At 37.6% G+C, this 12,696-nt stretch overlaps 1 protein-coding gene and 1 long non-coding RNA gene across 14 annotated transcripts in view; both read right to left on the bottom strand.

Annotated features, from left to right (window-relative positions):
- TSC22D1 (TSC22 domain family member 1) overlaps positions 1-12,696 on the bottom strand; it is a 163,060-nt gene that overhangs the window by 103,716 nt on the left and 46,648 nt on the right. For 2 of the 13 annotated variants that reach the window (XM_019524079.1, XM_019524073.1), the window contains 2 exons: positions 12,531-12,619; positions 4,094-6,335 (listed from right to left, as the gene is read on the bottom strand). The exons of 2 other annotated variants lie outside the window; for them this stretch is intronic. In XM_019524079.1, coding sequence (XP_019379624.1) covers positions 12,571-12,619 — 49 coding nt within the window. In that variant the 3' untranslated portion in view covers positions 4,094-6,335; positions 12,531-12,570. Of the gene's footprint in view, positions 1-3,484; positions 3,646-3,734; positions 3,841-4,093; positions 6,336-12,236; positions 12,344-12,530; positions 12,620-12,696 lie in introns of those variants that run through there. 9 more of the 13 variants (XM_019524078.1, XM_019524071.1, XM_019524080.1 and 6 more) reach the window with 7 other exon arrangements.
- On the bottom strand, positions 1,390-3,746 carry LOC109302518. The gene is made up of 2 exons (XR_002098820.1): positions 3,663-3,746; positions 1,390-2,803 (listed from the first exon to the last, which is right to left on the bottom strand). It is a non-coding gene; the product is annotated as an uncharacterized LOC109302518 (long non-coding RNA).

The raw sequence follows: 12,696 nt of genomic DNA, 5'->3' as shown, positions 1-12,696 counted from the left end.
GAATGGGGAAATAAATTAAGACCTGACTGTAGAGTCAGACAGTTGGGAGGGAGGGGGGGGATAAGAGGGATAGAGGTGCAAAGAAGTGATGTGCCATCAGATCTCCTGGACTGGCTAAAGTGGGAAGGTGGAAATTACATTTAAAAAAGGGGGGTGGGAATTGAATGGCTCAGGAGGTGTCTCATGAAATTTTGCTAAGATTTAAGACTATGAGACACTAGAACAGCAGCTCTCAAGGTTTTTAGGCTAAAGGCATCTCTCAGAAAATGCCAGTTCCCAACTTATAGTTGTTTCTTGCCTATAGAAAAGTGATAGACCAAATCTTCTTACAAGGATCTCAGAATGTTTTTGTCACTTTGGATCCCTATTTTAGATCTCTGGGTTTAGCTTATGAACCGTTTACAGGTGTTTGCACACCTAATATTGTATGACATTTTAAAGAATCTCAGGAAATCCCAGGGTGCTATGGCAACCTGGCTGAGAATCACTGAACTAGAACCATCGAGCAGGGTTTCTTGTAACAGTCCTTCAGTTTAGGCATCATAAGAAAGAGTGATCACCTACCCCGAACACATGATAAAATCTGATGCACAATATAAGCAGAAACTGATTGCTTTAACATATTTATTATATTTAATACATAAGCAAGAGACATTTCTCTAGAAACAGCAGTCCAGCTGCAGGCTTCAGAGCACTATAATGTTACATTACAAAATGCTGGCGTAAAATTAATAGTACATTTTCATTTACAAAAATAGTAACCAGAACATGAATTTTATTGAAGAGAAATATGAACAGTTATTTCAAGTTATTTTTAAGGGTTTGTAAACAAGGTCATTTTTAAAGCTTGGAAATATTTCAATTTAACAATGTCTTTAAAGAGACATTATGATTAAAACAGTTCTCAACAACCTTTTTATAGTTGGTATGAAATGTGAAAAGCATGCTAGATTACTTTATTGTGCTATGAATAGCAATCCAAGACCCCAATTCTGGATAATACTCTTATTAAGAAAGGGCTTTTAAACAAGCGCCTAACTCACAAAAAAAAAAGTTCTGCACATATTTAAATGCTTTCTTGAATGGAGCTCTCTTAATAGCATTAAGAAATGCACATATTTTGGCCCTTCTCTCCTGAGATCAACAAGATTTAAGCTGGAGATTTCTACAATATGAATTTAAGTCTTTGCAGGGAATTTAGAAAGTCAAAGATGCCTATAATAAATAAGCTACTCAAGTGATATAATCCAATTTCAAGACACCACCACTGTAAAAAAAAAATCACTTCCAATTTATACCATGCTGAATCTGCTCATATGCCACTACTACAGTTTGAAAAACAGAACTTTCTTTAAACCATGAAAGTTATTCTTACTGTTCTGCATTTTTACACACTTAAGGCTCAATTTTCTAAAAAGTAGCAGATTATTAAGCATATTACTGAACACTACAGAAGAGATCAAGCAGAGTAGTGGTTTGATATGTATTCATAGCATTAAAAAGACATTAAAAGTCATCTGACAGAGAACTGAATGAGAATGGCTCACTACATAAGTATGTATTTAAGCATCATCTGAACAATTATTTTTAGAATATTTTAAGATTGAAATGCATTCCAACATAAATCACAACAGCCATGAAGCAGTAACCCAGAGGCTATGTAAGAGATTAAGAGATTCAAGTATGCTGGTAAATTTAATACATATTTAGGCATTAGTTAAAACCAATGTTTCATGGTTAACTGACTTAAGACATTATGTTGATCCAAACTAGTTTTAGCTGCTTCTGGTAGTTGCAATTATCAGGAAAACAAAAAAGTGCTCTTCATCTGTTCGCAAGGCTCCCCCTACAGATATCTCCAAAATACTTTGAAAAGTCTGAATTTAAAAATATTGTTCTTCACAACCAATTTATTTCTATACTGTATACTGTTTGGTTCTATGCTTCAACGTTTAGGACAACATTTCTTATTTCTCAAAAGATCAAACACTACAGTAAACTGATTCTGAATATAGGATTCCCTCTCAAGTTCAACAGGCACTTTAACTGTACAATGAACTGTTCTCAAAAACTGTTAAGAATAAGTCACACTAAGTCATTTCTTTCTCCATATTTTTTGGAAATATATTTAGAAAAAGTTTACATTTAAGCTAAAGCAAAGCAGTTAAGACAGAGCCCACCTAGAGCCAAATGCTACATTTTTAATAAGATTTCAAAATGTGCCAAACTTCATCTGCTGGTGATCCGACATCTCAGGCACAAATCTTTTCTAAAAGCTTCAGGGAAAGCAGGCAGGGAGAGGTAATTATATCTTATTTTTCAAAGTCCTCCTTCAAATATACTTTGCAATTACAGAAATAGAACTGGAAATGCAAGATAAATGTCTTGAAGTTGTTTATGTCTGTGGAACAGTAGATACATGTACTCTTTGGAGCTCTCTTATGCAGAGGGCAACTAGGCCTAATTTCACACAGAAAGATTCACTCATGACAGTAGAGCTGCAGGCTTGCACATTTTGATATATTCACTTAAATCCAACCCACACATCTCAAAGTCAGATCAAACCTAAACATTGTTCATAGAGAAGGGCTCTGGAAAACCCAGATAAATTTCTAAATGAATACATATTTCCTAAAAAAAAAAAAAAAAAATTATTTGGACTTCTATTCATAAGATGGTCAAATATTCTAGCTCTAAAGCTGTCTTACAGGATCTCATTTGTATAAGGGTGTCAAGACTGACCAATATGCAAGAATAATTTCTTCTACCATTTTAGACCGCCTCTTCACTGAAGGCTCACAACCTAGACCAAAGGTTGAAATGATCAGGAATTGATTTGGGGAAAAACTGAGGAGGGAGACCACCTCAGGAACCACCTGGGCAGCTACTAATGCAACATAGTTCCAAAGTAACTTTTGTGTATTCAATACTGGCAGCTGTACTAGCCCATACAACAACTACCAAGAGACACTCAGAATAATCTGTCTGCCTCAAGTGATAGAAGTGGAGGCAGGAACGTCTCCCAATAGGCTACTATGGCATGATATGAAGTGTGGAAGGTAGAACAAAACTGAGCCAAGTACACTTTAAATTGCTGTCTGGGCCATAATGGTAGCTACCTGGATGGGTTAGCAGCATATTCCCTTCTATTAAGGAAAGTCTTACCCTTAGGAATCCACTCATACAGGTAGTTAAAGCAGTAGGAATTACTAAACCCAGCAATATAAAGTTCAGCATGTCATAAGTTTCCAACTAAACAATGTTTCTGTTCAGAGATGGTCACAGTCATTTTGGAGGCACAGAGGAAATACTGTAGGAGACCTGGCACTACAGAGCTCACCAAGGATTAGGCATGGAGATGAGATGAAATGAAAACGTCCCCCTCAAGGAGTCAGCTTTCCAAAATACAGCAAAGTGGGTCAGGGAAAGAAATGTCTTCCCTATATTCATGGAAACAGAGGGGAAGGGGAGGAAACACCCTCACCCAAACAGAAGTCAGGAGCTCTTTTCCTCTTGGGTTAGAGGTGGGACATGAAGGAGCAGGCAAATTCACCTTCTTCATAGTGGATGGTAGGACAAGGAGTATCCCCTGGGTGGGCCCAACCTATGACACTAATGTCAGCTTTAAACAAACAAACAAACAAACAAACAAACAAACCAACCACTTAAGCGTTTGGCTCAAGGGAAAGAAGCAGCAAGTTGTGGAAGCAGATCCATCCCCAAGAGGAAACTGTATTTTGATTCTCCGACCTGGAGCATCTGTTTTGAGATTCAGTCCTGATATTTCTTGGATTCTTTCTTCAGCCTTCCATTGTCTCTTCCCTTTACCTTTCAGGGCAGCTGGAAAAAGAATGAAGCAGTAGACTGAGGCATGGATGCCACATTTCCAGAACAAGAAGGCAGAAACACTTGAGATGAAGTAGTGCTAGAGCGAATACCTTCATAAGTACCTTTACCTTCTTACTTCCTGTTAGGTTGAGAGACACACTTACAGATTCATTTTAGTATGACAGTGGCAAGAGGCAATGCTAGACATGCAGATTTTGATCTTGATTTGATGCAGCAAAAGTGGCTGAACTTTCAAAATAATTTTAAAACCGCCATAAGTTAAGAACAATGTGGTTTTTTTGCTCCCCAGAAGGAGGTATTCAAGCTTGTTGCACATTTAAATATCTGAAAAGTTTCTAACATATTTAAAAAAAAATTGTGAAATGGAACATTCAAAATTTCCCCTCCTGTTTTCTGACAAGCTCCAGTTACCAGCAATTTAAAACAGAGGTTTAGAGTAAAAGGGCTATTTAGCCACAACCACCGTCTATACTGTGGCAATGGAATAAACAGTTATCCCAACCGCTTCACGCAAAAATAAAGTAATTGGACATAAAAAGGTATCTGTACTTACCTTAAAAAAAGAAAAGAAAGAAAAACGTCCTTTATTTAAATGAGGTCCCTCCCCCTGCTCCCACTCCTCAATAGAAGAAATCCACAGATCCATTAGTAAAGGCCTCTTTGCAGAATCAGACCCGTCAATCTTTGCCAGAAAGGTAATCCCCTTCTGAAACACCTTCAATTAACAGGGATCCTTCTGATATCCACATCTAACATGGCTGGAGAACACATGAACACCTGTCTTTATTACTGCATCTGTTAAACCAGTTTTCTTTTGCATGGTGAACTGGATCACTGGACCTTTACTAACGCAAACGTGCATGACAGTTCTTATTCATCAGAACAGAATATGTAGGATCTAAACAGTGAGATTTTAAATGACTACTGTACAGATGAGTTATGAAGAATGAGGTGAGGTGCATTAATAGTTAAGCCTGCTTTTGTTAACAGAAGGTTTGTCCACCTGCAATATTCTATGGTTAAAACCAGCATTGGCTGATGACCTTACATTTGGAGGCTGACATACCTATTTCCCTCTGATGCATATCCTACCAATGTTCTGCTTACTGCCTTCAGTAAGAGCATGCTCTGATGGCTGACAGGAATTACATTCTTTGCTTTATTTACTTTGAATATACCGTGTTGAATTCATCTTTGGGAACCAATTTGGGTATTTTCTTGCCTTTAAATAAAGAGCAGTAATAACTGACACTATCTTCAAAGCATACAATCTGTGTCATCAATGCATCCCAGATATGTTTAGCATCTCCAAGGTGAGCCAAGGAAATATTTCTGCTTTGAGAGACTGAGATGGCTTTGTGGACCATGCTCTGGGCTCTGTAGCAAGAACTCAGACTCAACTTAGAACAGGTCCCTCCTGTCAGAAATTCCATTAAGAGACAGAAGATGAGAAATTTTCTTCCCTAAGTATTGAAACAGGTGACAATTAAAAGGCATGAGAGGATTCATCTACTTCAAGATCTTTTAAAAATAAAAATTGCAGATTTAAGTTCGTTCTCCATTCAGTTCATCCTAGGAAATTGTGGTGAAATCTTTTCCATTTAATGTTTAGTAAGTTACTTAATAATTTTCTTTGTTGCTTTCCTTTGATTGTTCACATATAAATCTTTATTTTAAGAGCATGATCTTCTGTGGATGATTCTGAAACCCTCTGGTAAAAATAACTTATTTGAATTTTCTTATTACTTTTTTGGTTCAAGTGGGCAATTGCTTCACTTCCTCCCAGGAAGACAGCTGTCTGTTCTCATGCTTTTTATCTTTCCACAACAGTTTCTCAATTGCACACGTCTGTCTTGAAAACTCTGAGGAATACAAAGAAGGCACTTCTGTTTTGCTTTTTGGGTTTTTTCCTCTTACAGCAACCAAAATCTTTGATAGAACTGCTCCTCTGGTTGGGTTCCAATGAACAGATCTTTTTGAGCTAGAGATATATAAATTCTTCTGCACCTTTTGGCAAGAGAGCTTCTTATTTTCCTTGCTTCTGTTTACATTTTTTTTCAGATTTGAAGATGGAGGAAAAAAAGAATCTGATGTACCTGAATCCCCCTTGCGAAAATCTTACAGGGATCCTACTCTTTCCTTAGGGTATGAACCTATACAGCAAGTGTTTTCTTGCCCCAATTTGATCATTTTTGTGATGTTAATTTTGATTACTGGAATAGGGCTTCTGGGCTGGGTTGTATACAAATCTGAAAGATGATTCTCATGTATTCATTGCGCAGAGAGTTTGCAGTTTCACTTATGGCAGAGGGAGAAAATTCTGGTTGGGTACCAAGACAGCCAGGTTTAGAAAGTGGACTGATGGGATTAGCTATTACTAGTCTGGCGTATTGGCTGTGCTACATGCTGGTCATCTTTCTGCAACCGTGGCTCTGTTCAGAACCCAGCAAGAGAGGACATAGTGTAAACAATGTGGAATATCCTGTCTGAAAAATAAGCAAAAATCCACATTCATGTGTTTGATAAACAAAGGGCAGTATAAGCAGCAATACTTCCCTTTTCCTTTCTTTGTCTACCAGTTTGCCATGGTGACAATAACATAAATGTGTACACATACTATGATATCTTAGTGAAAGAATGTGCAACCAAAACCTGATACCATATTATATGCAGTTAAACTGTATTTTTGACAGTCCTCTTATTCAGATTAAGAAGAAATTCTAGCTATTTCAGTTAATAAAAAATAATACTGATAACACAGGCAAGAAAGAGGCACAAGCCAGCTGCAGACCCAGAAGTGAACAGGCTGGTTCTACAGAAGGAGAGATTTTTGCCCTGCTGTGATAGACAGATCTAGTTCTACTTCCAGGATTATTAGAGGCCAAAAACCCAACACAGGATCTGTGGACCCACAAACAGCTGAAGCAAGCTGTTACTAAGTATGCAATAGGATAGCAAGAGTAAATGCTAAAGAAATAAATTTGTTCTGAAAATTCACACCACTATGACGCATACAGTCACTGTCAAAAATGTCAACAATGAATGTTGAAATGATTGTTTCTCACAGAGTTCCACCTATAACTGACACTACTTTTGTGGAAATAAATGAATATTTTTCTTTTTTCTTTGAAGATAATATAGTTGCCCAGTACAGCTACTACAGCTAATAGGTAACTACTGGAAATGCTAACAGACTATTTTGAAGATTTTATAACACAGCTATATAAAACTTGCTTAGGGCTAGACTTGGCATAAAATGTCTTGTGGTAGTGATTTACTTTCTTGCAAACCAAATCTGGTCTAACTCATATACATAGGGAATTAATGACAGATGCTGCCTTTTTTTCTTAGGCAATTCATATATACAGACAGATATGTTTGTGTGTGTATTTTTATATACATGCATAATATATATCTATAATACATATACGAACATGTAGATATAGGAACATCTATTTTATATATTTATAATATATCTATATATAATCTGTATGTATTCAATATATGCACTCATGTATATATACGTAAAGATAATAAATATATATAAAATATAATATTGTCAAGAGAGTCTTAGCCAGGGCTCAGCAACCTATACCCCACTGGCTGAACTTGGCCCACAGAACCTGTGGACATGGGGTTTCAGAGGCATTTGGCTCTGAGCGCTCTCCCCATGCCACCACAGGAAAGAGCACTAGCTGTGGGATGCTCCCCACATGCCACCAAAGGAACAAGTGGCAGCAGTTGAGTGCTAGCACCTGACCATTTCTGACCCAGGACGAGTCAACCCGGCCTGTAGCTGGAAGATTGCTCACCCCTGATCTAAACTCTTTATAGAATTCCATGTTCTGAGACTCCAATGTACAGCCTTATACAAGCAGAATCTGAACCCCTAAATGAACTGCTCCTACCACCTAAGTACTATTTGTATTCTCATCCCCTTCATGCTTGTGGTTTCACTTTTGTTATTGTTGGAAGGCTCGAACAAGTTTGGGCAGTGGAATTTGAACAATGGGATTTGCAATGAGATCTGGAGTTGGCTATGCTTGGCTGATTTAAATTCTTTGCGAGAGAGAATTTGAAAAGGGATAATATTTTTCAGAAATGCTTAAGTGACATAGGTGCTCTCTTGTTTTCAAGACTTAACTTAGTCACTTTAGAGCTTTATCCCAGTTAGAAAAATCATCCTCCTGTTCTTTAAAATGAAACCTCAAGTCTTAATAACCTGATCTCCTTGACTGAGTTTGGGATCTTTATGGGTTAATGCATCAAGTAGCCTGGTCTCAGGCATCTGTTCCAGACCTTCAAGTGTGATAAGACGTCTGAATTGATCTGAAAAGTGACCAGGAGAATAAAACTATATGTGGAACAAGAGATTCTCAACATCGTGTTTTCACCCAAGAGAAAAGATGCTGTATGCACAGTAAGTTAAATACAAAAGAGTTTGCATTTTTCCTCCTATTTCACACTGCAATGCAATTGTGGGCTTCATTGGCTCAGGTAGATAATAAAATTCGTTCCACATAACTCTACTAAAATTATACCTGGAAAATATTGTCACTGGTTTAGGACAGTTGCACTGTTACTGGAAAGGAGCTGATCAGACAGAAATTAAGGACCAACTTCATAAGCATTAACTAGAGCAACTAATACCTGAAAATATATTTAAAAATCAGGGAGTCCTTATTTAAGTCACGGCTGAGAAAATGAGACAATTTAAAAGTATATGAAGACTGTAAAGATCAAGGAAGGGGGAGGAATCAGTGGGACAAAGAGGTTAAACAAGGAGGCATGGGATTAAAGTTTAAAAGGATAATTTAGTTCCTCTCAAGGGAAATATTCTGATAATGAAATCCTACAGACTGTGAAAGAGACATCCCAGAGCACAGCCCAACTACTATTAGGACTTGTAGTAGAGATAATATCCTGTATTAGACCAACAAGATTTTTGCAAAAAATGTCTTTAATTGCAAGCTTTCAGGCACAAACACCCTTCATCAGGCACTGGAGAAGTGATTGTAAAATTTCTCCAGGGTAGAAATGAAAGTCCTTATTTCATAGGATTTCACAGAGGAGTCAACAGATGGCAAACTTCTCTGGGCAGTCCATTCACAGCTGGTATGAAGCCTCTCACCACTATGTGAGGTTCTGTGATGAACACTACCCTTGCCTACACACGCGCACACCCCCCCCCACGCCCCTGCCTGCCCACGTGTGCACACACACATCCCCCCACACCCCTGCCTGCCCACACACACACACACACACACACACACACACACACACACAGAGCCCCTGCCCCTGCGCACACAGCCCCTGCCTGAGCACGCGCACAAACACCCGTACCAGTGGGACCCTGGGCTTACTGGTCTGGCCATGCAGCCAGGAGCCACATGGTATTGAAGCAGAGTGGGGGCTCAAAGCAGGGAAATGGCTGGGGGTGGGCAGGGCTGGGCTCCTGCCTCCTGCTGCCAGCTCCCCCTGGGTCCTACTGCCCTTGGCTCATGTCATCTTTCACAGGCAGCCAGGAGCTCATAAATATTTTATAAATTTTTATGTGACCCTGTGGGCCAGATAGAATGGCCAGCCCACAGGCCGTATTTTGCCCGCCCCTGCTCTAGATCAATATGGCTACAACCTGGATACCCAACTACTATTAAGTATTTAAAATTATCTGGAAAAGTGCAAGAAATGTATTGTAGGGATAAATACAAGTTAACAAGGGATGGACTACATAACCAAGGAATCTGCTCTCATTACTGCTCCAGAACTAGTGCTTAAATGCACGTACTGCCCTCAGTTTTTCAAATAGTTAGGGCACCAGTGATTCTTCAGCTACTTTGCTGGCTGGTTTCCTCATATAAATTTAAGAAGGGAAGGGGGAAGCAAAGCAAGCATTACTATGAATTGATTTAAAAAGATTAATATCAAACAGCCTGCCATTAAGAGAATCCAGCCAGCAGTACAGCCCATCAGAACACCAGAAATGTCAAATTTCTAGTTTTTATAAAAGCTTTTGTTGTTATACGTTTTGGTCTGAACAATCATTAAGCCCCCCCCCCTTTCCAGCAGGGCTCTGGTACTACCCACTGTGGAAAGCTGCTATCCAGTGATACAAACCATACTGGATTAACACACATTTGATTTAGACAGATGAAGGCCAATTCAGACCAATATGGTTTCTAATTCACAGATGACCTCCATCTCTGATTTGGTGAATTTACATAAAGCCAAGAAGCTCTTCTTGACCTACTGTACCAAGGGCCTCTGAAGTTAAGACTTTTTTGTTGTTGTTTTCAGTTTTAAATACAAGTCATATTACTGCACATTTAAGTTATGCTACTAACACCACTTTGAAGTCAAAGCCACACACATAAGAGGGGGGAAAAGAATAATCTATGCTTCCATGCTATCTCTCATTATAACAAATAACATATTTCACAAAAGCTGTGCATAAAGTGTTGTAATGTTTTTATAATTTTGGCCTGTTTCATGGATACCAATTACTTCATATAATGGTTTTATAACAGCATCTTTAAAAATGTTTGTTTAAAAAGGTAAGCATATTTTAAACACTCTTTATAAGAATTCTAGAAAAGTAGAATTCCCTTGTTTCCATCAGCTTTTATATGCCAAGTGTAGCATAGAGCAAACTTTTACAGCCTAGTTAAAACACATTTTTAAAGTAAGATAAATAAATTTTAGTGGCTCTAATATGATTCCACTAAAAGGAAAGGCCTTCTTCTCAATTATCAAGAAACTCTATACCTGAAAAAGAGTATTTGAACTGATGAGAAGACACCACTCTTTCACACAAAATTCAGTTTTACTTTTTCTTCCCTTTCTCCCTCCATGCCTTTTTTCTCTTTTAAGGAGGTAATTTTTAGAGAAAGTTACAAGACTTTGGTTAAGTATGTCATAGTATCCGGAATTTATTTCAAATCATTACCTAAAGCTTGCCATTCCTTTAAACTAGCAGAGTATTCCACTTTTTTTTCAATATTCAGCAACAGGTTTGCCCATTATTTAATTCAGTTATACCTGCAGTTAGCTTATGTACATTTATATCACATTTTTTACACTGTTTCCCACTCAATTCCTAGAATTCCGTCATATTTCCTACACTTCTCCAGCATCTTTCAACCAGTTTGAATTCTGCTCATGTCAGTTTCCAGTTTTCTATGCTACAGATGAGCAGTGTTAAGGATAAACACTCCAAGACTGCTTGACAACCACTCCAAAAGATGCTAGCCACATTTTTTCAAACTGAATTTCACAGGTGACAAGTTTATAGGCTTTTCTCCTTAAGTATTAGGATCTTGTCTTCTTTTCCATGACTTTCTTTGATGTTTGTAATCTCTAGGGAACTCAAATACAGCAAAAGGTAAAGAAAGTTTTGATCCCTTACATACAGTAATCCTATTCTCAGTAAGTGTGTATCCCTGCATTAATGCTAAGTCAAGAGTAATACACATGCATTGAAAAGAAAAATACATTAAATAACTAGCACAAAAACACGTAACTTAAAAAAAAAATTGAAAGTGCAGTTCTACTCTGAAAAAGACCCCAAAAGTAGGGTTGTAAGTTTCAGCACCAGTATCCATATGAAACGAACTCAATTTTCAAATTAAAAGATAGTTACCTTATTTTTAGCCTTGTAAGAATCGAAGTGCATTATCTGCTACCTTCATGAGCAAATACAGGTTCTAAGACCACAACAGGCCCTCATATACACAAACTGGAATTTAATCTTACTGTATAACTGATGCTTCCATAAGTAATATTGGTAAAAAGAATGCTAAAAAGAATAAGAAATAGCAAACGCTTGATGCCTACCATGTGATGGCTATATACAATGAAAAAAATGACTGAAGGCCCTGGCCTTTGCAAAGGCTTATCCACACTCTATGAATTGTGTGATCAGGACACAGGTTCTACAGAATAAAAGGCTACACAATTATATAAGTATCTTTCAGAGTACAGTTGCACTGGAAAACTCTTATTATTTTATTCTGCCTTTCCCAGCATGTGTTAACAGCATATGAAATTTGGCCAGCCTAGTCCCAAGCTGTATTCAGCTGTTCTTAAAATAATTCTACAATTGTTTTGAATTAGCCATTTTTTTCTTTATAAAAGTTCTTTGGTTTTGTTTTCTTCTTGAACTATCCCTGCAAATCTACTTATATTTTAGTGTCAGGAATGAAAATATCCATGTATAGTTCTCTTAGACCATACTGAGGTTCTCTTGTGAGAATTATTACTAGGAAAGGTTGAAATAAGTTGATTAAGGTGGGGGCTATTCCCAATTTTTTGTTCACTTCATTTTAAATAAAACTCTTTTCTGTTCCTAGTTGTCCTAGATCTGTTCTCCATGCAAGCATTTCACCTACCTGCTTTGAACAGTGAGACCTCCCAGCTTTTGCACTAGACATAATTAACTTTGGTAATGCCTCTTCCCAGGCATACTAGTACAAAGTTAGACTCTGTCCTTCTGTATCTGTTAAAATATTAGCATGCGTTTTAGGATGCTTATAAAAATGCTGAAGGTATATAAAAGCAAAATAAATAGAAATATGTACATGTGTCTATTCCTAGCCTATACTTTTTATTTCGGTATAAATACAAAATATTGGAAAGCAATAACGTTTGCACCAAAATTTTAAAAGAGAAAGAAAAGAACTTACCCCACTGACTCATCTGTGCTGAAGAACGATTAACCATATCTTAGTTTTGTCTCTCTCTCAGGGCCCCCTCCATTTGAGTCAAGCCTTGACTGACAAAAATGAACATGGTCTAGGGCAGATAAGAGGAACTTCCCACTTGATTAAAAAAAAAAAAAAAAAAAAAACA

Source organism: Gavialis gangeticus, unplaced genomic scaffold (genome assembly GCF_001723915.1).
Source record: "Gavialis gangeticus isolate Ggan-Ray unplaced genomic scaffold, GavGan_comp1, whole genome shotgun sequence".
NCBI lineage: Eukaryota > Metazoa > Chordata > Crocodylia > Gavialidae > Gavialis > Gavialis gangeticus.
The sequence above is the reverse complement of the archived record's forward strand: the minus strand, read 5'-3'. Positions and strand labels throughout refer to the sequence as shown.